A 27,080-nucleotide genomic window follows, 5' to 3' on the forward strand; every position below is an offset into this window, starting at 1 on the left:
AGAGTGACAGTCCAAGCCCTCTCCCATCAAACACTGAATATTTGTGCCAAACAACCCATACAAATCCATGAACTAGTATTTATTCACCATAACACCAGAATAAAGATCAGCCCTACAACTTATATTTGAAGACTGATTTTACTTCCAGCAATTCGGTTTGTCATTGAAGACACTTTAATATTTTACTGTGTAATTGCCTTCACACGTGATCAGAAGACAGTGTGACTAAGCAGGCCTATTTTAAATATAATGCCTATACTTTCACAGCCTGCCAGGAAACCAATTTACTGAATTTACTGTTACACAGTTTCAGGTTAAAACAGATATTTAGAGCTTCATCTTAACTTCCTCCAAAGGGTTACTGTGTATTTTGGGAAAATAGAGAAGATTTGCTCAAATATGGAAAACCAAGTCAGCAGAAGAAAAAAAAAGCAACGATTAACACCTGACACTGGGGCACTTCTGCACAAGCTAAAAAGAAGATACACAAGCATATCAGAAGTCTAGAAGCCACTCTTGTAACACAAACCCTATTAAGCAATCAGAACAAAACTAAATTCTAATGCCAGAGCAGGAAAAAAAGAACAAGTCTGAATCAAGCAGAGAACAAAGTTCATCTGACCACAGAAAGACTAAAGATTTGTGAGCAGCTTCATTAACGCACAAATTCTGGTTTGAGAGATCAAAGTGACACAATAATTTACTAAACCTGCTATTTTTTCACTCCCAAAGCAGTTACTGCTCTGACACTGAGACTTCCAATTTGGTTCAAGCATGGGAGGAAAATCAGCTTAGAGTCTGAACGTGTAAAACAAAAAGAATAGCATCTCTGTACACTTTACTCCTACAACTTCCCTTTTATCACACTGGTGTACTTTCCCTCTACTACATTCTTCTTATCTCAGTTAATGCACAAGCATTTAAAGCAACTGTCAAGGACACAGTGACCTCAGCAACAGAGCTTCCTCATGCTTAGACAAGAGACACGGTCACCTTAAGTACAGAGATTCTAAATTCCTGCTGAGCTTTGGTGCACAAAAGCTGGATCAGAACCCAAAGCCATAGCACAAGTTCCATTGGTTCAAGAAAAGTACTGCTTGTCCAGAGAAGTGAAACCTTATCCCAGCCTGCTAAATACAAGGGTATTTTAAACACCAAGTTACCCTAACATAAGGTATCAGGCTTGACAGCTACTTGCACACTAGAACAAAAGCAGAAATACTGAGGCTGTGTCAGCAACAGTGTAACAGCACACCTTGCAAGTTACATGGGAGGGGCGTCCAGATACTGCAGCAGTGTGTGCTAAAGAATACAAAGGCCCAGAGGTAGACCAGACTCCTACACTAGTGTCAAACGAGTACTTCTCTGTCAAGAGGTCTTGTTTCTTGGACCTTTTCCTGATTACAGCCATACAACCAGTCCAAAAGCTGCATCTTTGGCCAGGTAGGGCCAGTAACTCAGGGCACCAGTATTCACTACAGTTATTTACCAGGGACTTCATCTTAAGTTCACAATAACACATCTGTCTTAATCCAAACCATTTAAAAACATTTTAAGGTCAGAGCAACACAAAAAGAAGCTAGGCTAAACTGAATAATCTCCACTTAAACCAAGAATAAAATGCATATGAAGGTCTCTTAATTTTTATATAGCCCTTCTGCAAGGAAGAACCACCCAGCATGAAGTCCCATGTGGGAATACTGCAGCAGAAAGATAACATAGCTATCAGCTCCTCACACTCTCAAGGCCTCAAGCAGTTACAGAACAAGTTGTCTAAACACAACTTTTTCCAAACTATGACATTCATGTCTTTGTTCAGGCTTCATCAAGTTTTTGTCTTCTGGTAATTAAAATTTTCCACCCAAAATCTATACAGATTTACTAATAAATCACAATGAAGATCAGCTAACAAGAAGGTTTAGCCATCTTCCACTTATGCTACTGAATGAGCATATAGTGACCTTTATCCAAAACTATTTAAATATTGCTTAAAAGGATGCTACACAAGGTATGCAAGCTAAAGTTCTGACACTACTTTGCTGAACGCACCTCTATTCTCTGATCACTGCCTGATTTATGGTTCTACATAGCCAGAGATTCCTATGACAATTTCTCTCCTGCTTCACAAGCAAGCAGAGAAAAATTAACTGTTCATGTACTTTTACCTATTTTTCTTAGAGAAAAATGTAAACACAGAGGTATGTGATGGCTTCTAATTTCAAAGAATTTCTTGAGTGTCTTGCACTGTGGTTAACTTTCCCCTTCTAAGCTGTTGATGACACTCAGGTTTCTAAAGGTCTTCATATGCCTTTAAGAGACATACAACTTAAAATGTAGCCACAGAACAGATAAAGTTCAGGAGAGTTATTAATTAATGCATTGAGTATTCCTAACCGATATGCTAATCTAAGCTAGGATAGCCAACTAAGGTAAATGAATTTACTACAAATCCAGCAGATGCTGAAGGCACATATATGATCTCTACATTGCAATGCCTTATTTAACTACACACACTGCCCCATAACTATTTAAACAGAACTTGCCACAGCCACTACTGTTGTAACTCCATTTAAAAACATCCCAACTACCCCTTAGAATCTTTAAACTTTGAAATCACATACACAACTTGAATACAGCCAACAGCATGAGTTTTACCTTGTGTTGTTTAAAAGTTAATTGCTGCTCTTGGAATTAGTTACTGCAAATCCTTTGTTTCATATGAATAATTTGTACTGCTGCTGCTTGTGACCAAGATGCATAGCTCCAGCAACTACACATTTTAACATTAATTCTGCTAGAAGACAGCCTAACCCATTACTTCCATAAAGGGCTCAGGGCTGAAGAGGGGGAAAGGAAGAACAGTTTTAACAGATGCTGTTTTACTGGAAATAATCATATCCACCCATGCTCCTTCAAACTATTCACAGCCTTCTGGAAGCAAACAGGTTGAGTAGTCACATGGTTAGGAGGCCAAGTATTAGAAACAGTTTATGACCAGTAGCCCAATTTTTGATAGTGGAGGAAGTTTGTTTCTGTTATGGCCAAAAATCACAGGACTGTCAGAAGGTTATACCATTAAGAGAACATTTTCAACAGTTATTCTAACAGACTGCTCTAGCATTTTGCTTGAGTCAGCAGTTGACAAAAGATGTCCAAGCATGTAAAAACAAAACCCCATAAAAGAATGCCATATAGAAATATATATAGTACAGTATGATCAAGTCACCTACCTTTAAATTTTGACCGAATGTTTGCTAGTTCTTTATTTATCCTCTTTATCTCCGCCTCTTTACTTTTGCCTGAAATGAAAAGAACACATATCAGGACGGACTGCTTTGGACATCCCTCTGCCATCTGAAACATCTTTAGACCCAAACAGAAACATACATTTGTGAACATACAAACATCAGGAGGAGTTATTACTCTCCATTTCCACCACTGGAACTAAAGGCAAACAGAGGTAACTTAATCATCACTTTATACAGGAATTTGAGAAGCTCTAAGGATCTCCCTGTTTCAAGAAGCTTTGCACACTTTAGACAGTGTCACTTGCATATAACCTGAGATGCCACTGCTACTAACTTTCACAAATGCTCCAGTTTTTCTGTTCCTGATACTGCCCAGAGAAAAGTGAATTTTACTTCCTACGTGATTACTAAGTTGATAGCGCTTTGAAGGAGCGAGTGTCCTAAGCACAATCTTATAAACAAACAGCTCATGTTATTCCTCACCTTAAGGAAAAGTAAATTTATTGTTTATCTGTTGAACAGTCATTCAGTTCAACAGCTTTAAAAACATTCTTAAGTGACTGAAGAGGAAATGCAGTAAACTCACAAAGAGTCCAGACTCAAGACCTCACAGTTAGGATACAAGTTCAGACTTTCAATGTACCTCATGAAAGTAATTTGAAAACCAAAAATATTTAAAATTCACACTTTATTAGATGACTTGACAATCTTATGCTTCTCAGCACAATCAGCACTTCATATCAACTTTTGATTCCAAGAATAGGTATTGAGATTTCTAGTACCAATTCAAGTTACATAGAGAAACAGCTGAAGTTTAAATTCTGATAATGCAAACTTAATCAAGTAACATTTGCAATGTCCAAACCAAAACAGCTTATTACTCTTTAGCAATTTGGTTTTTGGTGACTGAGATTCTACAGACATCTGGGTCCACTGTCTCCTACACGAGTAGGAGCACAGAAAAGTAAAATAGCCAGCTCAGGCATTGTGATCAGCTGCCTGTCATTTGAGGGAAGCAAGTGAAGTACATTTCAGCAATGCAGAACTGGCCATTTAGTTCTGTTGTTAATTCAGACCTGTACCTACTCAAACTTTCAATAAGCCTAAAACTATTGTCCATTTTCCAAAAGTTTCAAGCAGTTTCAAGTGTTCCAAACATCAACTAGCAGCAGAAAATGACAGCTTCTTTCCCTCCTCATCACATATATTTGCTACAAAGTTATGAATAAAAGTCTCCTAGCCCTGGTTCAAAATGGTCCATCCTTATGCATTGTGGGGATCACATGCCCTGCATTCACACCACGCATTTCCCTACACCACTGGGATCACAGCTACAGCCATGAATGTGCAAGTAGGGGATGTGACAAGGCTTGAAGAGCAGATCATGACCAGCATTCCAAAGAACCTCCAATCTCACCCTTTTCTTCAATAGAAACATCTCACAGTATTTAAATATTCCACTACATTTGCATGCCCAAAAGCCTGCGTCACCCTATGACTGTTAATCCTCCCTTTACTATTCCTTTGGGGATCTTACAACAGGCCCCACAAAGGGTGACTAAGTAACTCAAGGAAACAAGTGCCTTAGGATAGTTTAACAGCAAAGTATAAAGGAATCCCTTGCCAAGTACAAATGAATCTAGATTTTGTAATTTCTTGACTTAGACTCAAAGAAAATAAACTGAAGATTATTTTTCTGAAACCAACTCTTGCATAAGATGCAGAGAACAGGTTTGTATTAATCTGCCTCTAACAATTGCCACAAGAGAATGGACATAGGGCAGCCACAGCACACTGTACAAACAGAAAATGTTAGGCCCAAAATAGAAGCAACTACTTCAGTTCTTTTAACAAAATACCTACAGGCCCCACATATTAGCTTAAAATTGAATTTTTCTGTTCTGCAACAGCTTTTTGTAAGGTCCACTGCTCAAAAGCCTTAAGTGCAGGTGTGCAGGCACTCCACAGGGCAAAAGACAGCCCACAACTTCAGAGCTCAATAATTTACAATACCTGTTCTGAAACAAATTGTAGTTGCTATCTGCATGCACTTTGATTTCCAGATAAAGCAGAAGATAATGTCCACAGTTTTAATTTGACCTAGAAATTCCAATTAATTTCTAGAATGACAAAGCTAGAGGACACAGGATAGTTCCCACAGTTTATAAAGATGCATCTGTTGGAATCACAAAGTTTAACCAGTTTTCACTAATATATCATGCAACACATAATGAGTTTTGTTCTAATTTAACTTGTCAACCTAAAGAGAGCTGGTTTTAAAGTACTAACACTATTTATTGTGTAAATGTGCAGCAAGTTGTACAATCTTCCTTTATAGATTTTAGATTTGTCTTAATTGGATTATTTGTCCTGTGCACACAGCAGAGATACTCAAGTGTTTGCTTCTAGGCCACTTGCCAGCATTAGGAGTTCATTACTAGACTGAAGCAAGTAGTTTGCTCAGGGGTCCACCTTCTGAGAACAGAGGCCACAGTAACATATCCCAAAAGGTGCAAATGTTTGGGTAAATAAACAACACTCCAATTTTGTGAGCTACTTCTTTTTATAGACTTGAAAACACCACCCTTATTTTCAGCCATACATCTGCTTCAGATGAAAAATTTAATCTCCTAAAGCTATTAGTATATTTTCTCTAAAGAGCACATCTCATTAAGACATATCCACAGTCTGGAGATTTTGTTCTTCATTTACATTAACAGGGCAGAGAATATAGACCTCAGTCTGGGACATTGCTAGCCTGAGTAGGATATTTAGTTTTTAAATTTAGAAAGTAGGTCTTTGCTCTGTATCTTTAACCTAAGTTTGTAAGGAAAGTATATTGCAATATTTACTCTGAATTATCAGCAATTGTTTCTCTAACCTCAGCAAGTGTGGTAATAATTGCAATTTAAAATGTTAAAAATAGGATGAGGAAAGGGAAACAGTAATACATATCATCCAACTTTTCTTATCCCAAGATGAAATCAAGACCATCTTTTACTTTTTTAAAAACCACCAAAACTCCTGGCAAACCTTTCAAGCAGCATTATTTACCTGCTACACTCACAGATTACCAGTTACTGCTAGAATTTGGGTTCTTTGTGTCCTAAGTAAGCAACAGAGCATTAAGCAAAGCCTGACTAAAATACTTCAGGAATTTGTGAAGTCAGCACCTTTGGTAGAAATAGTCTGCAGGCTCAGCAACATAAACATGGTAATCCCACCCCCATGCACACAGCTGTAGCAGTGAGATGACAGGAACACCCAGAGTCACATCTGAAGGTTTATTATCTCAAATTTTAAAGCTTGCTTAGCACATGAACAAAAGCTTTTTTTGAATAATTACTTCAGACTGTTCTGTTTTGAAGGCAGTATGATGTCATCCAGACTGTGGCCAAACATAAACAGCATAGCAATTAGCAGGTGAAAAAAAGTTTAACTCCATATATTGAAGATCACATTGAACAATTAAGTTACTATTTTATTAGTTATTACTAATATAATTATTATATTATTATATATTATTATTACTAATTATATTAGTTATTACTAATTACAGTCAATGCAAGCCTGCAATTGTACTTTAAAGAACAGCACCTGCACATCAAGTGTTAAATGTCACTGAGGGAATTCACACAATGCTTAGGACAACCCAAAAGTTAAAACCAGGCTGAAGCATCTAACTCCAAATTTCTTTAAATCCAGCAGTTATACCATATGCTAACTTTATTTAAACATTACCAACTGCTTATATTACAGGATGAAAATAAAAAACAAAATCTCACAGTGGAAGGCAGCTTCCATTGCAAAGGACAAAAGAAAAGAAGTATCATAAACCATGGACCGATTTTTAGCTAGATCTTCTGTCCCACTAAGTGTGGAAGGGCACTGTTAAAATGTGTTGGATTAACTGAGAAGTCTTCATCACATTACTTTGACTTGCCAACACTCACTGAATAATTTCTATATACATATTTTATTTTTACCATCACTAAGGACAGTAAAAAGGAAGATGATGATAGCTGAAGGAGTGCTATGCTGTAGGAATAGAGTCTTATGTTTCAGAGCTAACAAAGGCAACTGCTCTGCCACACTTTCAGGCTGTTACCCAGCTCCCAGACTCATTAAACTATCCGAGCTGTGTATCAACAAAATGTTCTGTAATCACACCATTCAGCTTGGAGAGGCTTCAGTAAAGGTCATGTCATGTATACAGACTGCTGGGTAGTACAGTAATTAAGCCAGAGCACAAGAAGATTATGTTCCATATGAGTTCAGGCCATATCCTTCTTACTTTCACTTATTCAGACTTTTACCATTTTAACAGACTATAATTAAATATCTGTAACAAGGTATTAAAAGAGGTGACTACAAGTCAGTAAGCTCTGGGTTGCAGTTTTGCTGTAGACATGTAGCGTTTGTAGCCTTCAGCCCTAGTATAACGACTGCTGCTCATCTTCTCCAAGATGAGTGCTGAACACACAGGTACCCAGCCATAACACAGTCCAAGGTGCTTATGGGTGATTACTTCATATTTGGCAGTTTGTCAGCCTTCAGACTCCATCATGCTGCCTACTTCCTTCATTAAACAAGGTAAATTTAGTCTGCAGAGCAGTATTATCTTTAATTACCATCTTGCTTAACAAAGACAGAGTAGGGAAGATCGTAAGTCACGCAGCTCATCAAAGAACCAACTCCTATTCTTGTATTTCCCAGTAACCCAGGCTACTGTCAGTACTTCAGTACTGCAGAAATACACCTCTATTTCTCTGAAGCTCTGCATCACAACCTAAAGAACAAGAAAACAGAGGTTATAGGAAGGGGGTTTGCTGAGTCCCTTCATTTGCAAAGAACACCTGACATATCTCAATAGTAACCTGGCAGCAGGGTTGCAAGGTTAAGTAAGTGCTTCAAGGTTAGAATTAGTGGGCTGCTTTGGCTCAGACAGTGACCTGCTCCATCAGGATTAACTTGTTGCTATACTAACTGCAGACTGTTTAAGGCAAGTTTGAGACACACAGCCCATCTGTGCTAACTAGAACTGCTATTAGTTCTTAATTTTCATACAAACCACTTGATATATATCTGACCAAGCCTACACATTTACTTGTCAAAGGAAAAGAGAAGCGTTTTTTCTATCAGCAGCTATACAAATATTGAGCAGAGTAGATTCCTGCAGGCAAGGCTTTGAGACACAGGCACACTGAAAACATTTAAAGCAACAAATAAATAAATCACTTCACAAAAGTTTAGATGTTTCCAGTACTCATCAGGCTTCAATCTGCATAAGGCCAGCAGTCAGTGTAACTGAGCCCAGACAATAATTTGTTTTGTTTGAATTTATGTATAGGTGAGAACTACTACACTGTGTTACCTCTTAGCCTTACCTGCCCTATGGCCATCTGACAATTTACAACTACAGATGCACCACTGCTGGCATGAACTATAAAGCAGAGAGTAGGAGGCTCTGCTAGCACAAGGAAAAAGTCTGCCACAATTCTGTCATGCCTCTTTAAGGCCGGTAATAGTGCAAGTGACTTTTTGTGGCACTATCATAGGTCTAATATAACATGAATTCTGTTCACATTCAATTATCAAACAGGCCTTGAAGAGAGAGGACAAACCTATTTTTCTGTTTAGGAGATAGAATACAAATACTACCAAGGTGAAGAGCAAGAACTTCTCTGAATTCCTTAACGGACAGGAACACTTACTTGGGAAAAACACAGTTCTTACACAAAAGATAAATTCTCAATTTTAAAGGTGATCTTAGACATCTTCCCTGAGAGCTGCAAGTCATTGCTTTCCAAACATGTTTCTGGTTATGTTTTCCTTAGCCTCTACATTAGAGGCATCCAAGCTGATTGGCCACTTTGGTGGGGGAGACAAACTGCTGCTCAGCTTCTCTTCAGCAAAACACTGATAGTTTGAGAGTCAGTTTGATTCAAGGCTATGCTTCTTAAGAGACAGCTACAGACAGCTCCTAAACACTGCTCTCATCCTGGCATACACATTGCTGCTATTACCTTGTATTGCTGCAGGTAAGTTTTGGAGCCAAACAGCCAAAACCAAGATGGATTTATCCAAAGGCTAAGTCATGGCAGCTTTACCCCAAGTGATGGTGCCAGCAGAAGACATGACCAGCTATAAAGCAAGTTCACCCATTCACTGTCTAAACACCTTTATTTGGCATAAAGCAATCAAATTACCACTTGTGTTTTCCATGGCTAAAGCAGCCTGCATGCATGATGCAAAGACTACACTGAATTCTTGAACTCTGCTGTCAGGGAACAGAGGAAAACTGGTTGAAAGACAGAGAAAATCAAAACAAATACTAGTGTCTTTACTGTAAAAATGATAGAGACAGAGGAAAATATGCATATAAAAGTGCTCAGTGCCTCCACTCTTACATTTGTGAAAGAGCTTTCATAGTACTTATAATATTTGTTCATATCAGTAAATTAAACCACTGCTTTTACCTGCCAGCAGGACAGATACTCATGTTACAACTCTAGAGGATAGATTAGCCATTTGCTATGCAGATCATGATCTTCATGAAGTAAAACACCAAATCCATACTCCAGCTCTCCCTAATCTCTCAGCTGGCTCTTCAGCACTGCAGGGAAGGGGGCAAAAGAAAGGCAGACAGGTTGCATAGCAATACATTAGAGTGGTCTGTTTGCCCATCCTCACATTATCAGTCCAGCTACACAAATTCCTTAATTTGGTTAAACTGTCTAGGGTGCTACAAGAGGTGCAAGCTTCAGCTCCTGGACTATGTTTGAAGGAGCTTGTTGGTGTTATTTTTCATAAACTCACTGCACAACTAATCCAAAGAGACTACAATAAAATACTGAACACCTTTACAAAATGTCAGTATGTTTGTTCACAAATCAACCTGTTGTTCAAGGCTGCAGAACAAGAAGCTTTTTGTTTACTAACGTGATAACATCCTGTTATGAACAAAAACAGGAGTGCATGCTGTCCTTCCACAACATCTGTTTGATCAGAAGAAAGAAGTGCCTGTCTGTCATGTTGAAGACCATGAATGGCACAAAGGCAGTTTAGGATTGTTGTGTCTTGGGACATCCTGCTGTGATTAGATATCTAAAGACAGAGAGCAGTGACCTACTGCTATTTTAGAATATTGTAGGGTATATTTTCTAATATTCTGCACAGTAAGGAAACTACTATCCAGAGAATTGACTCCTTCCTCTACTATGCCACTAGAGATTTGATCCTGTGACAACACTTATCAGGAAACAGCAGGGAGTCACAGGCTTTACTGTAATCCACTAATCCATTAACTCTTTGTCTCCTTGTCCTCATAAGAGAAGAGCACAAAAGCAGCTTTCCCATAGAGATGTAATAAATTGCAATAATTTAATACAAGTTTAATGATTTTAGATGCTTACCATGGCTGTTTTTTTCTAACTAAGCACCACAAGTTAAGAGAAAATTTGAGAAGAAACCAAGTAATGGCATCTAGCTTAAGACCAGATCTTTCCCCAAAATAAGTGAAAGTATACTGGAAGTTCATATCCAAGTGACTTTGTGACATACAGAACATCTATCTGGCAGTTTGGTGGCAAAATGACATTGACTCCTATCAGAAGAGAAGCTTAAAGCCAAGAAAATATGCAAACAGTAAGTGCAGGGTTAGGCTTGTACATAAAGCAGCTCTTCCTCCTTCCTTGACTGAGCAGCATCCAAGCAGTCATTTCCTTGCCCATTCTTTTCACACTGTAGAGCTACACTCCCTTCAACAAGATAAGGCACTATTTGCACTGATTTACTACAAGTCACTGTGGACTCTCTTCTACCTTAGTTCATGTTCAAATAGAAGAACAGTTTGAGGCCTATCCTAGTTTAGCTATCACTTCTAAACTACTGTTTCAGGGACCTTAAAATCCTTTTGAGCTCATTAATTAATGTAGAGATGTAACAGTCTCTGCAATAGTCCTTAATTTCCTCTAATCAGTCCTGATGGGCAGTCTTTATCCAAATGATTTCAAATTAAGCAGTCCAGGGTATCTAAGGGAGAGGCTGGATGTCACATGAAAGATTCTAGCTCTACTATCTCTCCTCCATTACACTCCCCTAAGCCAAACATGCACAAATTAAACAAGCATTAAAAAAAACCAAAAACAAACCCAAACAAAAAAGCAACCAAAAAAAAAAAAAAATCCCAGCCCCTCAGAGCTCTTTGAAATGACCAGGAGCAAGCCAAGACAGAGAAGCAATGGGAAGAACAGCAGTTTTGTTTTAGAGATCCTCCTCAGACTAATCTCATGCTAATTGTGTTTTCCTTAAAGCACTCTCCTGCAAATAGTAGCAAGTGATGCAAGACCTAGTGCTTATTATAGCACGTTCTTAGGGCTGTTTTTTCAGGCCAGAAACCGACCATATTAGATGCACTGCCACAGCCTTGCAAAAGCAACAGGAGAGCAAACCAAGATGTTTTGCCTTCCAATTTCTTCAAAAAGGTACATGTAAAAAAAGTCTCTGTCTAGAGAAGTGTTTCAAGTCCTACTTTAACACTACACACAATGCAAACAAGAACCCACACCTCAGAGGAGCAATGCAGTAGCTTTAGCCTACACAGTGAAAGCTTATTACTGACATATAATAATTACTTACAGGTAACTAAACCAAGCTGTATGTGTTCAACTCACTCTATGTGAAGTTTGCTTCACTGGGTGGCAATTCTTACAGAGAACAAATAACTCTATACATACCTATGTAGTCATTTAATCCATGTACATGCCCCTCCCACCTACACCTGCAATGTACTTCATAACTTACTATCCATTCAAACAGGTGATCATCATATGATTAATTTAATGAACCAGCTTTTTTCAATTCCTACTTGCTGATCTGTAACCTGATGCAAGTCCCAGTGCAGTGAAGAAAAGATACATTTTAGAAGGTTCAGCTTCGGGACACCATCCCTTGTCCAGTACAATGACAATTTAATGCATTAAGTTCTATGAGAAGAGACAGGCCTTTGTTTATTACATTAGCTGTATTTTATTTAAGGAAAAAGAGGAAAAAGAAACAGTAACTTGGAAGAAAACCCACAAAGAAACATTGGAGAACAAACTAAGGAATCCTTCTTCCTTCAGTCCAACTTCTGCACAGGCAAAACTGAAAAGGTAAGACAGTTACCTAGTAAGAGAAATTAGGAACTGTATCATTCTCCAAACCTGTGACAAAAGCACCTTTTGCCTCTATGTAGACACATTTCATCAATCCAAGAGGAACTGGCTTCCCAGTTTTACTGAGGAGCAGGGGGTTGCCAGTAATATACTTACTATTGTAACAGAAACTATTTCTACATTACAGCCTGTAAATGAACGGAGAAAAGCAAGCTGTCCTAGTTTTCAGGGTGAATAGTAGATAGCACTGTTGCTGCAGCAGAATGGGTTGAGTGACAAATGACTTAAAAGTATTTCATTGTGAGATAAGCATAAAGCTGTACTCAAAAAAAATCAAAACAGATGATGTATCTGTCATCTAAGACAGCTGGAGAGTTTATAAAGCACCATCTTGCATAAGCCAAATTGTTTCAGCAGCTCTGCAGTACATACACAAGAAAAGACTTAACATACTATTTAAGAATAAATATTTCTTGCATGAGTCCTTATGCTTATAACACATGCAGATCTTGTTAGGCTCTAGTTCATGAGGCACATAATCCATGCAGTGACAAGGACTCCTCCTGACCTGAACTCCTAAGTTTGAATAGCACTTCACCAAACCACAGGGTTCAGAGCTTTCAGCCCCACTCCACCACAATCTTTTGTACAGCATAGCCACACCTATTTTCTCAGTCACACCAACCAAGCACTAATTAACTGGGCTATTCTAATCAAGTACTGCAGTTTGGCTTTCAACCTGTTGTTTTCTTGTCTCTCCTCTGGTGTCTACAAAAGATAAGCTAAAAACCTACTTACTGTAGTAATTCATGTATGTTACAAAACAATCCAAATGAGCAAGTCTCTGGAAAAGTCTCTGCATCTACTAACAAACAGACAGACATCTAAAAGGATTATTTTCTAAAAAACATTTTACCTGCCATCTGCACTAGGACTTCCATATGCAAAATGCAGAGCCTACAGTAAGAAGCTGCCCTGAAACAAAATTCTGGAGAGCTATAAGGAACTAAAGGATAAATCATTTTCTTGTATTATCTTATTTTGAAAATTCACTTGATCTTTGTATGAATAAAGAACATTTTCGTTTTGAAAGAAGACACTCAATGTGACAGCTTCACAGAGACTAGAGCAAAGCCAAAGTGCTAAGAAGCCTCTTAGCCTTGAAGTATTTTACAACTGCTGCTACAAGCAGTATGCCAACTGGTTTTAATGAAAAACATCACAGATAAATCAATGTACTTTAAAATAATCTGCTTCAAAAATTACATCTGACACAGAAGTATTTAAGACAAAAATCAAGAAGTTTAATAGATAAACCACGCGCCAAAAATATGTCTAAACAACACAGAAGTGATAACCAAGCTTTTAGGCATTAAAGACAGGCTGGAAGTGCGAGCTGCTTGTTCACAATCAGCTAGAGCTGTAAATACTGAAAACTGCTATCAAGAAAAACTTATGTGAAACCTGTAACAGACTGGTATAAAGATAGGCAAAACAGGCATCAGTCCCAAATCAGTAATAGATCCAACCTGTAAGAAAATCCTGCACTGTTAAGTGCTGCAGACATTGTACATACAAATGTCAAAAAAATAAATCTTGATGTAAGGAGATCAAGCATTTCCAAAGTTAGACAGTCAAAATTTACACAAATACCCTCCAGAAGTTTAGGGTACTTGAATTATTTGAAATCACATGCTGTGCATTTACCTGAGCATAGTCAGCACATAACTGTACTTTCAGCAAGATCTATAATGTAGCATCCTTATCTGTGCAGAATCTTTCAGAATACCCCCTTATACACTGCATGTCTCACAATTACACAATCTGGAAAGATTATTGGCAAACTAAAAGTGCCAGGTCTTTGTGGCAATATTAAAAATAGCTACAAGAATCCAACAAAGCCAAAATTTGGACTAAAATTAAGAATGCCAGCAGAACTTTGCACATCACTGCAACTATCAGATATTCAGTCCAATTTTAAGGCTAGAAATAGAGGTCAAGAGCTGCACATGCTGTCTAGTTTCCCTCCCTTCTCAAAAAAAGAACACTCACTCTCTTTGCTTAGTCAAAAGATGCTGTTCACCTTAACAGTTGCTACTTTTTGTTCTTGACATGTAGCTCCTCACTGAAGAGGCAAAGAGGGAGCTTTAGCCAATAGCAGTACCTGAAAAGCCCAGAGTGTCCCGAGAGTACTTTTGTGAATACTTCAGGAAGTATTTTTGTGAATCTTAGTCTATGTACACTAGCCCATGGCTATCTGGCAGCACTCAGAGCTCCAGTAAATGAAAGGCTCAAATGGCATTCACACATTCACACACATGGCTTCATACATCACCTACTAGTGGGAATTCCAGCTCTTCTGCAGCTGTTTAGAAGACGTTGCTACTTTTTTCATTATGAAGACAAGAAAGATACACAAGTAATTTGAGCTCCCAAACATCTGTCCGGACAGAGACAAAACATTTGAGATACACCACTATTTGTTTAAAGAGTCAAAGTGTTAACATTTTATTTGTATCACCAGTAAGTTATATCTTTGTGTCTCCTGCAGATAACTAGAGCATAAGAGGTTTGTTGTGCCATCTGGACCAAAGCAGCTTCAGCTCTGTTCCCACACTGCCTCGTGGGGAAATAAGTACCTAATTTATTATACAACCTTAAATGTTGTTATTCCACATCTCTGAACACAGGTTAAAAACCTAAGAGCCTGAATGTTTCTCTTGTATTTACTTCTAGTGAATTCCACTGAAGAGTGGACACAGTTAACTAACTACAAGACGTGAGACACTGATGAATCAAGTCATACTGCTTCTAGCTAAATCAATGAAAACAATGATTAAAAAAACATTGTGAATTGTGTTGGGTAGATACAACAGCAAGCCTTAACTGCTACGACACCAAGTGGAATTACGTTACGCATGTAGCTTGCACAGAACACCAGGATACAGGAAAATGCTCAATAAATAGCAAGGCCAACCAGGCAATGCACAAGAGCATTTGTGTAACCTTGAATTGCTGCACTACTCATTTTAAAAGCCATCTTCTACACATACCAGAGTCAAGTCTAAAGCAACCTAGGGACCTGCAACTCTGTTTCGAAAAAGCAAAACCACCCCATTCAAACAGCTTCTGCTCTAAGGAAGATTATCAACCTTGAATTTTACATATAAAGGCCCTGTTCACATGTCTAGAAGTCCAAATCACCTGATTTTAAAAACACTGCATTTAAATGATCTCATTTTGCCAGTATAATTCTTTGCTAGTTTTTTTTGTATTAGAGGCACCAATACGAAGTTTTCCAAGTCACTGTGGTTAAATAATCCCAACACAAGCCCAGTCAGAACAACATAACTGGCATTAAAAAATTCTTCAAATCTGTTTATATCTTTAGAGAGAAGATCTTACTCCCATTCCTCCATTGTTTTTAAAATAGCCTCAAGTAATCTACAGAGATACACACATAGGTGGACAAAATAGAGCTGTTTCATCACACCAACCACAGCGACCTTAGCCCTTCCCCAGGCAATTCCTGCCACATCATACATTTAGATCTCTAACTCCGATTAATATTAAACTATCGTAGGCAGTTCTCGGGCAAAAGAAGAAGACTGAGCAGTGAGGTGTGCCCCTACACATACCTCTTTCCCCCTCACACCAAGCAACAGCAGATTTGTACACCTCCTCTCCTGCTGCACACTCACAGACACGCTCGCCCCACTTCTCTCGGGGGGCACTTACTCGCACCCCTCCATCCCGTTTTTAATTATACTGATCTCAAGCGCTGAATTCCGTCAAAGCAGAATCTTAACGCCAGTTTAAACCAAGCCTAGGCATACGCACTGAGGGCCCTGCTCTCCGGCGCCTACAGAGGCCTGCTTTCCATCAGTGACGTGATGGACCGAGAGCCGCTCAGGGATCTGGAAGGAGCCCAGGGACGCCTCTCCCTGCCCCGCCGCACACCCACCCGCGCCCGGCACCGCTCCGCGCATCGCCAACAACGGCGGCACCGGCCTGCGGCACCCCCTCCGCCGGGGCGGCCACCGCCACGCTCAAGGACGGCGGAGGGGGGTGACAGGGGCGATGAGGGGGAAGGCAAACACCCCAACCCACCCACCCAAAACGCACAAACCCACGGGCAAATGCTTTATGCTGCCCCCCCTCCCCGCCGCGCCGCCCCCCCGAGCGCGTCGCCATTTCGTGAGACAGGAGCGCTCCGAGCTGCCCGCTGCGGGGATCAAGGGGAAGAGGGGAGCACTGGGGAGGGGATTGAGGGATGAAGCCCCGGCCCCACGGAGCACCAGCCCATGGCGACGGCCGGCGCGGCCCAGCCCAGGCCCCGGCCCCGGCGCCACTCACAGTTGCGAATATCGGAGATGAAGACCGCCAGGCCTCGCATGCCATCGCCCTTCGACACCGCAGGCATCGTGGCGCACGATCACGGCCGCCCTGGGACGCGACACGCCGAACCCCCGCAGCCGCCGCCCGCTCTCCCCGCGGGCTGCTTCAGGCCGCTCCGCCGCCGCCTCCGCAGCGCGCAGGCGCCGCCGGGGCTCCCGCGCCCCCGCAGCCGCCCGGCGGGCGCTGCTCGGGCGCCACCTGCCGTGCGGAGGCGGGAGCGCCGCGGGTGCGCCGGGCCCCCGGCGCCTCCCGGTGTCGCAGCCGCGGCGGGAGCGGTCCCCGCCCGTCCCCCGGGATGTGCCCCGAGATGTGCCGTCTCTCCCGGGCATCTCCCGCGGGACCCTGCTGCCCAAAAGGACTGCCTGGCTGGAGGCCGGGCCCTGAGGATCGGCCGTGCCGCTGTGGGACGCGATTTCCAGTCAATGCCCGTGAGGGCAAACGGGCCCGGGCAGAGGTGAGGGACGGCAGAGTGGCGTCAGTCGCTGTGCCCGTGGGTGAATTCACTGCACACTCCCTGCTCGGAAACAGGCTAATCCCTTCCTCTCCTCGTGGCCCTAATGCCCGAGAAGTTTGATGATTTTTGAAGGTGAAATACCGGGCTTCACATGCACCTCAGAGGATGTAACTGCTGAGCGAAGAGAGGGTCGGCCACTCAAGATACTGGAAAATTTCACTTCATTGCTAAGCTTTGAGCAGATTATTGATCTGGAATCTTACTTCTAAAATAGGAAGAGCAAGGTACAGATTCTCACTTGTATAGTCCGTAAGGTCATGCTTCCCACAGGGTGGACTGCAGGAGGCTGTACCTTGGTTCTCCTCCTCGAAAGGGACCCCTGAACAGTGCAGGGGATCAGCTGCACGTACCCTGCATAGTGCCTGTGAGCACTGACGAGCCCGGAGGCTGCTCTGTGCAGCCCCATCCTCAGCACATCCCCCTCGGGAGCTGCCATCGGCTGTGTGAGTGGCGCAGTTGCTCTGTGTTCATGAAGAGACTCCCACTCTCTGATTCCCTGGGCACGTTGTTCCACATGTTCCTCCCACATGTTCCTCCTGATGGCTGTAAACATGCAGAGTGACACAGTCCCACACCGCATCTACTCCCAAGACTGAAAACATTTCAAGGTTAAACTGTCTTAAACATTCTAAAGATGTGGGACTGCACAGAGCATTTAATATCTTCAGCTGAAAATAGATTCAAATGGTCTCAAAACTGGCCTAGACTGCCTAACCAAAAGTATGCTGGGGGCTTCAGTCATGATGCAAGGGATTTAGTAAGCTTTAGTATGCTTTAGTGGAGAATAATGACTTATGAGGCTTAGGGCTACTGGAGATCAATCAGTCATTTCACCTCTATTTCAGCATACTTCAAACCATTTAATGTCATCTGGGTTTGTTCTTTTCCACCCCCAGTGAACTGAGCCCAATATCTAGCTTTTAGCTACAGTCTATGTTCCAGAAAGGCTCTGACACAATCAATTCACTGTTGCCCTGGATAGTTTGCTCCCATGGTTAATTCTCCTTGTTTAGAGCTTGCATCTTGTTTAGACTCATCAAGCTCCAGTACCTTTAATTTTGTGATACATTTTTCTCTCATAAAGAGCTATGTAATAGTTGATACCCTCTGTGTGACAGCGGCTGTACACCTCAGGTCACCTCTCTATTCTGGGTGTTTTCAGGATACATTGTTACATGAGTGCTTTTTAGTTGTGCAAGTGTCCATGAGAAAGGCAGGATGACAGCATGTGGTAGTCACGCAATTATCCCTTTGTCCCTGGATCCATTTTGTAGACCAAGTGCAACTACAGGCAGTTGTGCACAATTAGCCTATTATTCAACTCAGATTATTTGTAGGCCTTCATGAAGAACACTCTCCTTTTTCACAGCTTTACAAATAGATTCAGATGCTCAATGATAATTTCCAAGTGTCTTTGAAGACAAAAACTTCCCATGCCACCAAATGAGGCTTTTTCTGTGATCAGGAAAAAAAGAAACATTTTTTGAGCTAGCCAAAATGTTGAGCTAATTTCTACTCCTAAGAGCACAGTGACACCTAAAGGTTCAGTCTGGCTGTATTCCTGTCAATACTGCAAGTCATGCAGGTTTCCAGCTGCCTTTTCAGCAGTGGCTTAAATACTGCCAGCAGAACAGCTGTGGCAGTACCAAGCTAAGCATGATTCTTATCATGCAAATTCTTCTTGAGAACTGAGAAAATATCCAAGTGGTTAACATGTGGATGCCTCTAGTTTTGTAACTATACAGCTAAATGTTTCATTTGAAGGGGCTCAGTATGCAGTACACGTACCCTGATTATTTTATGTCAACCTCCTCTGACTGACTTTTGAGGCTTCACTATACTCACCTTGCTCCCTGTCTTTTTGCCCTAACATAGGCTTGTGCAATCAGGACAGATGCGTAGGCATGTCTGTCCTTACTGCCTCATAATTTAGTAGTGCATTTCAGATGTCTTGGTAGGGACAAGGTACAAATTTTATGTGAATAATAGGTAGCTAGAGGAAAGAGAGTCTGTAATGGTCTCCAGATGCATCCTGGCTGAAAGAAACATTGTAATGTGAACTCAGCTGTTACTCAGCACAGAGCTTGCACCAGGCCCAACCCTTTGCAAACACACTGAGTTGGTAATTCTGTAAAATATTTTGGTTTGAGCCTAATATCTATAAAACACCAGGCTGCCTAATAACAAACATAAGTGGTTCTATCCATCCCAACAAGTTACAATTATTTAATGTATTTATAATTACTGTAAAATCAGCATTAAAGGGGAGATAATACCAAGAAATATTTTCCTATTACATAAAACTTTTGGCATCACATTTATTTGCCAACAATGTTTCCCATTTCATATGGGAGTTACTTTAATTTTATTTTCAGGATTTCATTGCACTTTGGTAAAAAGGCTTTAATAATTGCACTGATCTTCATAAAACTATTACCATTCATCTGAGTCTTTTCAGCTGGTGAGGATCCAGTTGTGGGAACTACAAAAAAGGAATTGTTCCTTTCCCTTTGTTACTTCTCTCACATTTGTCTCACCAGTTATTGTTTTCTTCTGCTCTTCATGATCATTCCAGCCACTACTGGGAGCAAAAAGAACTCAGGAGTAAGCAGAATTTGTGGCTCCACCATGCATACACAACCATATTTCTGTACTGGACATTTAATATTCATTATTCCTTAACAGAGAGCACAATGCCTTCTGCCATGCCAGAGTATCAGATGTGCTGCTTCCAACACTAGAAAACACAAAGGTAGGATAATATCATTATCAAGGAAGTCTAAATTTACAGAAATTTGGGATGGATCTGGGCATAGAAGACCAGGCATCTGCTTCACTGACAAGACTTTTGTTCGGAGGAAAAATATTTCCATTTTTCTTTTCAGTTCTGAAGAATGCTCATTAAGATCTTCTTTACAGAAGAGGGAATGAAAGAATAGGGCAGTTTAGCAGAATAAGGCAACCTTCCAGTTCAGCTTCTAGGAGGTTGCACCAAACTGTAACCAAGACAGAAAGCAGGTCACAGGAAGGCAGGTTTCTGTTGGGAAGCACACTGCTAGGATATGCTGGCCTTGCCACTACATCATGATATAACACATCCAAGTCTTTTGATAGGGTATTTAGTCCCTACAAGCAGCCTGTGAAGTAACAGGGTTATACCAAAATTCTGCTGCAGTAAAAATAGCGGCAACACAAGCCATGCTGCACACAAAAACACAAACTGTAGAAAGTCAAAACAGAAGAAAATAAAAAACTCAATTAAAAACATACTCTTTTATTTTAGAGCCTGTTAAAAGCCATCTGAGATTTGACCCCTCCTTTCTGCACACCCAGAGTTGGCAGTATTGCCTGCAGACTCTCTGCAGCCTTACCAATACGATCATTTTGCCTTCAGGTCAGTGTGTGCATTTTTGCCCCAGCTCCTGGTTTACCTACATTATTTCTCAGAATCACGAAACAACTTGTTTTGAAAAGACCTCAGAGATCATCGAGTCCAACCTGTGATCAAACATCACTAAGTTAACTAGACCACGGTTCTAAGTTTTTCTTAGTCACCTCCTGGGACCGTGATTCCACCACCCACCTGGGCAGCCCCTCCCAGCGTCTGATCGCCTTCTGTGAAGGAATTCTTTTTAATGTCCAACCTGAACCTCCCCTGAAAGAGCTTAAGGCCATTTCCTCTTGAGTTGCTGGTGGCCTGTGAGAAGAGGCGGATCCCAGCCTGGCTACAGCCTATTTTCGGGCAGTGAGCGATAAGGTCATCCCTGAACCTCCTCTTCCGCAGGCTAGACCTGGAGCTGTATCAATTTGCTACAAATTGGGCTCAACCAAGAGGCTGTTTATGGGAATTTACAACCACACCATTATTAGCGTTTCCTTTCTTCAGCTACTGATGAGCCCCAAAGCCCCGCTGGTCGGTCAGCCCGGCGGCAGCTGTGTCCGTGAGCCCGGCCAGGATGTGCCGCCGCAGGGCCGGCCCGGAGCGCCGGGGAGCCGCGGCCGCCGCCTCTGCCGCCCCGCCATGTTGGCGCAGCCCGCGCCCTCCCGCTGCCCGGAGCCGGCGGGGCGGGGCGCGTCCGCCCGCACTTCCGCGGCGGCGGCGGGCGGTACGTGGTGTCCGCGGCCCGCCGGGGCTGGGAAGGGACGGAGGGGAGGGGAAAGGGAGGGCGGGGGTGAGGCCGCGCTCCGGCGGGGCGGGGGCCCGGCCGTGCCGCGGTGAGGGTGACGCGGCAGCCAGGGGAGGCCGGGGCCGCCCCGCCGGGTCCGAGCTCGGGGGAGGCCGCGGCGGGGCTGGCGCTGAGGCGCTGAGGCGCTGATGCCGGAGCAGGAGGCGTGCGGGCTCCTGGCGAGCTTTGCTATCTCTAGAGTCGGGCGGGTGTGGGAGGGAGTTCTGAACGTCAAAGTGGAGCGCTTAACAAGAGGGGAGGGCTTAATGTTTACACAGTGTAGAAATGGATTTATTCTCTCTCTTCACTCCCCAGTAGAGCTTTTATTGCTTTCATTTAAAAACGCATCAGCAGTGTGCTTCCTGATCTTCCTGTACTGAGCGATGTACGCTCTTTCTGCAAATGTAGCTAGACTCTAGTTTCTTCTTTATAAATAAGCTATAAACATTAACTCAGAGTTTTGTACTATCCGTTTAGTTTCTTTGCTTGCTTATTTTGGGCAGCCTAAATCTGTGCTAGCTTTACTAGCTTTAAAAATGAAGATAAGTTTAAAACAGCTGACCAAAAGTATGTTACCTCATGTGGAGGCTCGGGTTAAGCAGGTGTGACCTGGCAAAGAGAGAAGCCTGGAAGTCAGATTATTTTGTCAAAAGATGTTTTAAGCTTTAAATTGTCCTTAGTATCAGTTGGACAAGGATATAGACAGAGGCAGTCTTCAATTCTGTTTGCATTTTGCAGTGATAGAGGACCGAAATAAGGAGTGCCAAGCTCAGACAGATTTACTGAGTTCAGCTTATTTGAGAAGTGTTAAAAAATGGTGGAGTGTTCATAGAAGAAAATTTTGATGATTTATTTTTTGTAAAGCTTGCAAAACACATGCATATATTTTCCATAAAGAGTATTTAAAGTTTGACCAATTAATCCTCTGTGTTACAGTGATGCTGTTAAGTTAATTTTCATTGATGTTATTAACGAACAAACTATTAAAATAAGTGTCCAACCCAGAGTTGATAGTGGGCTGTCAGTAGCAGAAACCAATTTGCCACAGGCTCAGTGCTTCCTGTAAATCTAGGAGTGGATGTTGACTTCACAATAATTGACAGATGGATACGATGCTGTTAAGGAAATGAGCACATTTTGATGTCTAATTAGAGTTCGGTGATGGTTTTTTAAGCTTCTGTTCTTCAGCTGTTAGATGTTATCTTCTTTTCAGGGAAGTGGATGCTGCTGCTAATTGTTTCTGAAAGTGAAATCAAACACCTCCAAATCAATATATACGAGCTTCTGGGAGAATTGATATCCTGTCCAAATAGTTAAAACTTGTATTGACTATTCAGGCTCTCAATTGTTCCTCTCTGCAATAGCTTATAGATCTTGCCAAGCTAGATGGAACATAGGAGATACTATCAAAAGCAACCTGTTTTGTCTTATTTTTTAGAATGTGGAAGACAAGGGGGTTACCAGTGACCTTGAAGTCAAAGTAGAAGCATAAGACCTTAATTATTCATAATTTCTGTATTAGTGCTTTGGCATGGAATTGAAAGCAAAGGTCTCACCTGTTACAGTAAAGGCACATAGCTGTAGGCATATAGCTATAATTCTTTATATCTGTTAGTTAATTTATGACACACTGACCAGGCTAGGTAGGAGCAGAAACAAATGTAATCTCTTATTTGCTGTAGAAAAGGTAAGGTGGTACAATAATTGTTCTGTGCAACAGACATTTATCTCAGTTTCAGCTATAAACAGTTGTACTTCTTTGAGGGGATTCTTTAAAAAGGAAGCTGCATGTGTCCAACTCACTTCATCTGTGATACAGCTATTAAAACAAGGGACAAAAAAGATGTTTGAGACTAGAAATAATCTCTTAAAATGCTCTGATCTTGTTGCCAGAGCAAAAGTGCTGTTTAAATAGTACTGCCTTAATAAGTCTGATTCTAAATGGGAGAAGATAAGAAAATTTATTGACTTTTTTTTAGACAAGAAAACCAAGTGAAACTGTTGTATTCCTCTGTTCACAGAGATTTGAACTGTTTTGTTTTCAGGAGAAGATAAACTTGACACGGGGAAAAACATTATGAGGCTTCTCTGTGCTTCACTTTTTCTTGCCATGATATGCTGGCTAGCTGAAGGTACCCTGTCAAAAACAGATGCAAAGAAAGATGCTACAAAAAAACTGGAGGAAAAGGTAAGGGAAACAACCGAGGTTCTTGTCTTATCTAACATGTGCAGTGAATTAATTGAACTTTGGTAAATGCCCTCTGCCTCTGTTATAACAGTGTTAATGCATTTCCACTGAAACTTACACTCAGATTAAACTTGAAACTGTCCTTTCCTTCAGCTTTTCTGTGTGTCACAAATGGTTCACTTCTTGAAACATATGATGTAGACTCCTGGAGCTTTATCCTGTGTGCATACTGCAGAAGCAGGAAGTTTTTGTCCCCTTAGGGAATACGCTTCCATCCCTTTGGAACCCAGGGTGGGGAACAGTAGTTTGGGCCGAGAGCTCTAGGTCATTTACTAGTGGAATGGAGCCTTGCCAATGATGAAAAAGTTTGAAGAGCCTTCTAACCAGTAGTTCTTTTGCAGACAGAAATGATTCAGAGTCCCACAATAATCAGAGCAAGCAGAGCCAGCATGCTGAAGTCTCTCTTCACTTGCTGAGCATGTTATTGTTTCCTGTCATTATGCATATGCATCTGTCACTGTTTGTATTACTTTCTCAACATCTACCAGGAAGCAAATCTCATCTGCAGGTAGTGAGGGTAATACAAGGTGTTAAGACAGGCCATATCCCTAAATTCCTTACAATGGATCAATAGATGGCTTCTGCATACTCACTATGCACATCTTATTAGATCTTCTCATTCTGTTTTTATCTGCTGGGTCAGTTGAATCATCTTCCCTAAAGAAGAGTGTTTAAAATCTTGGCCTTCAGTTACCACAATGCAGCATTCTCAGTCTAAAATATATCCAGTTTAAAAACTGTCTTCAAATCCTTGATTAAGTACTCCTAACCTCTTTTTATTATTCTGGGGGTAACATGTCAGAAAGCATTGATTAGAAAACAGAGCACCATCAGCTGCCATAAATTATATTCTTTACTCTTACAGTGTCTTGGGTTTTGGTTTTTGTTTACATACTTTTTACCTTCCAAGCAAAGTAAGTTTACTGATGATGGCAAATAATTTCTGAGGACTTGTGTGTTTCAGTTCTAAATCAAAGTGCTCTGCATCATTGAAAAGGAGTGCTCAGAGTTTAATGAAGTGATTTGTTTTGCTGTTGTTTTTAAAGCCTGTTGCCATTGAAAGTGGCTGTTTCGTATAACTGGTTCTAACAACTGTCTTCTCTCCACAGAAGCTGCATTCTGATAAAAGTGTTCAGGACCGGGGATTGGTAGTTGTGGATCCAAAAGCAAAGGATATTATACTGGAACATAAAAGTTACTGCTCCAAGAAGACGAAGGAACGACATTTCTCGGGAGATGTTCTGGGATATATTACTCCTGTAAGTTGATACAATGAATAAAATTTGTGCTTTGAATGAATATGCAGCAAACTGTGCTAACTTGCAAGTTTTCATCCCTGCTGTAAAAGTATTTTTATAGTCACGGGGGCTGCTGATAAATACAGTCAAATAGCCAGAGAAGTATCTGAGACTTGATTTGGGGTTCAGGTGGTATCAAACCCTTGTTCTCCCATCTGTCACTTGGAGGATGTCTGGGTCATATTGTTTTTCTTCTCCCTGGTGTTGGGCAATATACTGAGAGCAGGCACTGGGTGTGCAGCTGCAGTGAGAGCTGCAGGTTGTGCCTGGGTGGGAACCCCAGGCAAGGGGCTGTGAGCTGGTGCTGACTCTGTGCACAGCAGAGGGCACAGGGACCTGTGGCACTGGCCTGGTGACCGGACACTGGGACACAACAGGAGCCAAGGGCTCAGCAGAAAGACCCCAGACTATTGCAGGTATGGAGGGTACAAAACCTGGGGATTCCTTTGTTGAGGGTGCCTCCTCAGATGCACCAGCTTGAGCTGTTTTTGTGTTACTGCACAGTGATTAAATTATTTTAAGGATCCAGACATCTGGGACTCTGCCATGGGAAACCCAGGCTTAACAGCCAGAAAGGAAACTCTCTCTGACTGTGAGTGTGGGGTGTGCAGGGAGCCAAGAGGGGCACCCAGGGGTCACTGGAGTCACCCTCAGCAGTGAAAGTTTGGAGTGGTGGGAGTGTGACTGCCAGGATGGCTCCTGGAAGCAGGGAAGCTTCCTTAATACTGGTTTTAACAGGCATGAGGGTATTCTCCTGTCAGTGGTGAGTCAGGTGAAGTTGCAGTGAAGTCAGAACTGCTAAATCAACAGTAACAATTGTATGCTGCTGTCAAACTGATGTCTTTTGCTATCCTGTCCCCTTCAAAGCATTTTTTTTGAATGATAAATATGTCATCCTTCTTTTTAGAGGATGCTTTTCGCTTGTTTTTGTCTTGCTCAAAAGACAAGTAGATGCCCTATAAATTTTCACCGTTCTGAAGTTTTCTTGAACATAAATTCAGAGTCTGTAAATTCAAAACTGTGTGGGAATCTACAAGCAAGTTGCTGTAGTTCAGGTGAATTAGCACAATTTGAAGATTACCTTTCATGTAGCTATTAGAGCTTCCAGAGTACTTTCTCATTTAAATGAAAGCAATATCCCAGAAGGTTTTCTCAAATGAATGAATAGGGATCTAGCAGATGATTACATTTCTGTTATATTGGTCAAAAGTGAAGTGAACTGTATGTCTTGCTTCTGAGTCTCACATTTTTTCTCTCCTTTATTTTTCAAGTGGAACAACCATGGCTATGACATTGCTAAAATATTTGGAAACAAATTCACACTAATCTCACCAGTTTGGTTACAAGTGAGAAGGAGAGGGAAGGAAAGGTTCCAGTTCACTGGGCTCCATGATGCTGATCAAGGTGTTATTTTCTTTTTCTTCGAATATGAATTGCAATATTGTTACAGACTAGGTAGCTTTGGCATACTAGATGGGTTTTGCTGGCTGTGTCTCACAGTGAAGTACTTTCATCCATTGCATTTTTTTGGGTTTTCCTCAGAGTGAACGTCTTTCTGTCCTCACCTGCTTTCATATGTGTACATTATTTATTTGCCAAAAAATGTAAGCAGGAAGATTGGCTTTTCCACCATGCTATCCACAAAGCCCCTCTTGAAGAAAGGAAAGGGCAAAGATCCAGTACAGGGAAAACAGTCTGCACAGTTGCACTGTGCAGTTGTTTGCCTATTGTGGGTTTTGGCTTTTTTCCTTTGCAAAAGCCTTTAGGTGAATTTGTTTTAGAAAAGGAAGATAAATTTAATTTGAAGAGAATTTTTTCCTTCATTGTGAGGAAAGTGGCAGCAAGTTTAAATTTCAGCTAATATGTATTAGTTCGTGGTTTTAAAGTAGATTGAATGTGAAATTTCATTTGAAATAGCTATAATTCTTCCTGTGTTAGTGCCTACTAACAAATTCATCCTAATGCAATGACTGCCAAGAGAAGTGGATGGGACACTTTAAAGTCAAAAAATCAAACATTCCTCCCAGGTAATGCCTGGTGGCTGCAGAAG

The 27,080-nt window shown here is 41.4% G+C and overlaps 2 protein-coding genes across 6 annotated transcripts in view; one reads left to right on the forward strand and one right to left on the reverse strand.

Moving 5' to 3' along the window:
• The window catches only part of AP2A2 (adaptor related protein complex 2 subunit alpha 2), a 44,129-nt gene extending 27,159 nt beyond the window's left edge, over window positions 1-16,970 (reverse strand). Inside the window, exons 1-2 of one of the 3 annotated variants that reach the window (XM_056492093.1) lie at window positions 16,763-16,970; window positions 3,231-3,299 (exon numbers count right to left, since the gene is read on the reverse strand). In XM_056492093.1, the coding sequence (XP_056348068.1) occupies window positions 3,231-3,299; window positions 16,763-16,829 (136 nt within the window). In that variant the 5' untranslated portion in view covers window positions 16,830-16,970. The remainder of the gene's footprint in view (window positions 1-3,230; window positions 3,300-16,762) is intronic. The other 2 variants (XM_056492092.1, XM_056492094.1) reach the window with 2 other exon arrangements.
• Window positions 16,971-21,144: 4,174 nt separating this feature from the next.
• CHID1 (chitinase domain containing 1) overlaps window positions 21,145-27,080 on the forward strand; it is a 109,082-nt gene continuing 103,146 nt past the window's right edge. The window contains exons 1-4 of one of the 3 annotated variants that reach the window (XM_056493425.1): window positions 21,145-21,424; window positions 23,530-23,672; window positions 24,842-24,991; window positions 26,302-26,434. In XM_056493425.1, the coding sequence (XP_056349400.1) occupies window positions 21,160-21,424; window positions 23,530-23,672; window positions 24,842-24,991; window positions 26,302-26,434 (691 nt within the window). In that variant the 5' untranslated portion in view covers window positions 21,145-21,159. Of the gene's footprint in view, window positions 21,425-21,500; window positions 21,580-23,529; window positions 23,673-24,841; window positions 24,992-26,301; window positions 26,435-27,080 lie in introns of those variants that run through there. The other 2 variants (XM_056493424.1, XM_056493423.1) reach the window with 2 other exon arrangements.

Source organism: Oenanthe melanoleuca, chromosome 5 (genome assembly GCF_029582105.1).
Source record: "Oenanthe melanoleuca isolate GR-GAL-2019-014 chromosome 5, OMel1.0, whole genome shotgun sequence".
Classification (NCBI taxonomy): Eukaryota; Metazoa; Chordata; class Aves; order Passeriformes; family Muscicapidae; genus Oenanthe; species Oenanthe melanoleuca.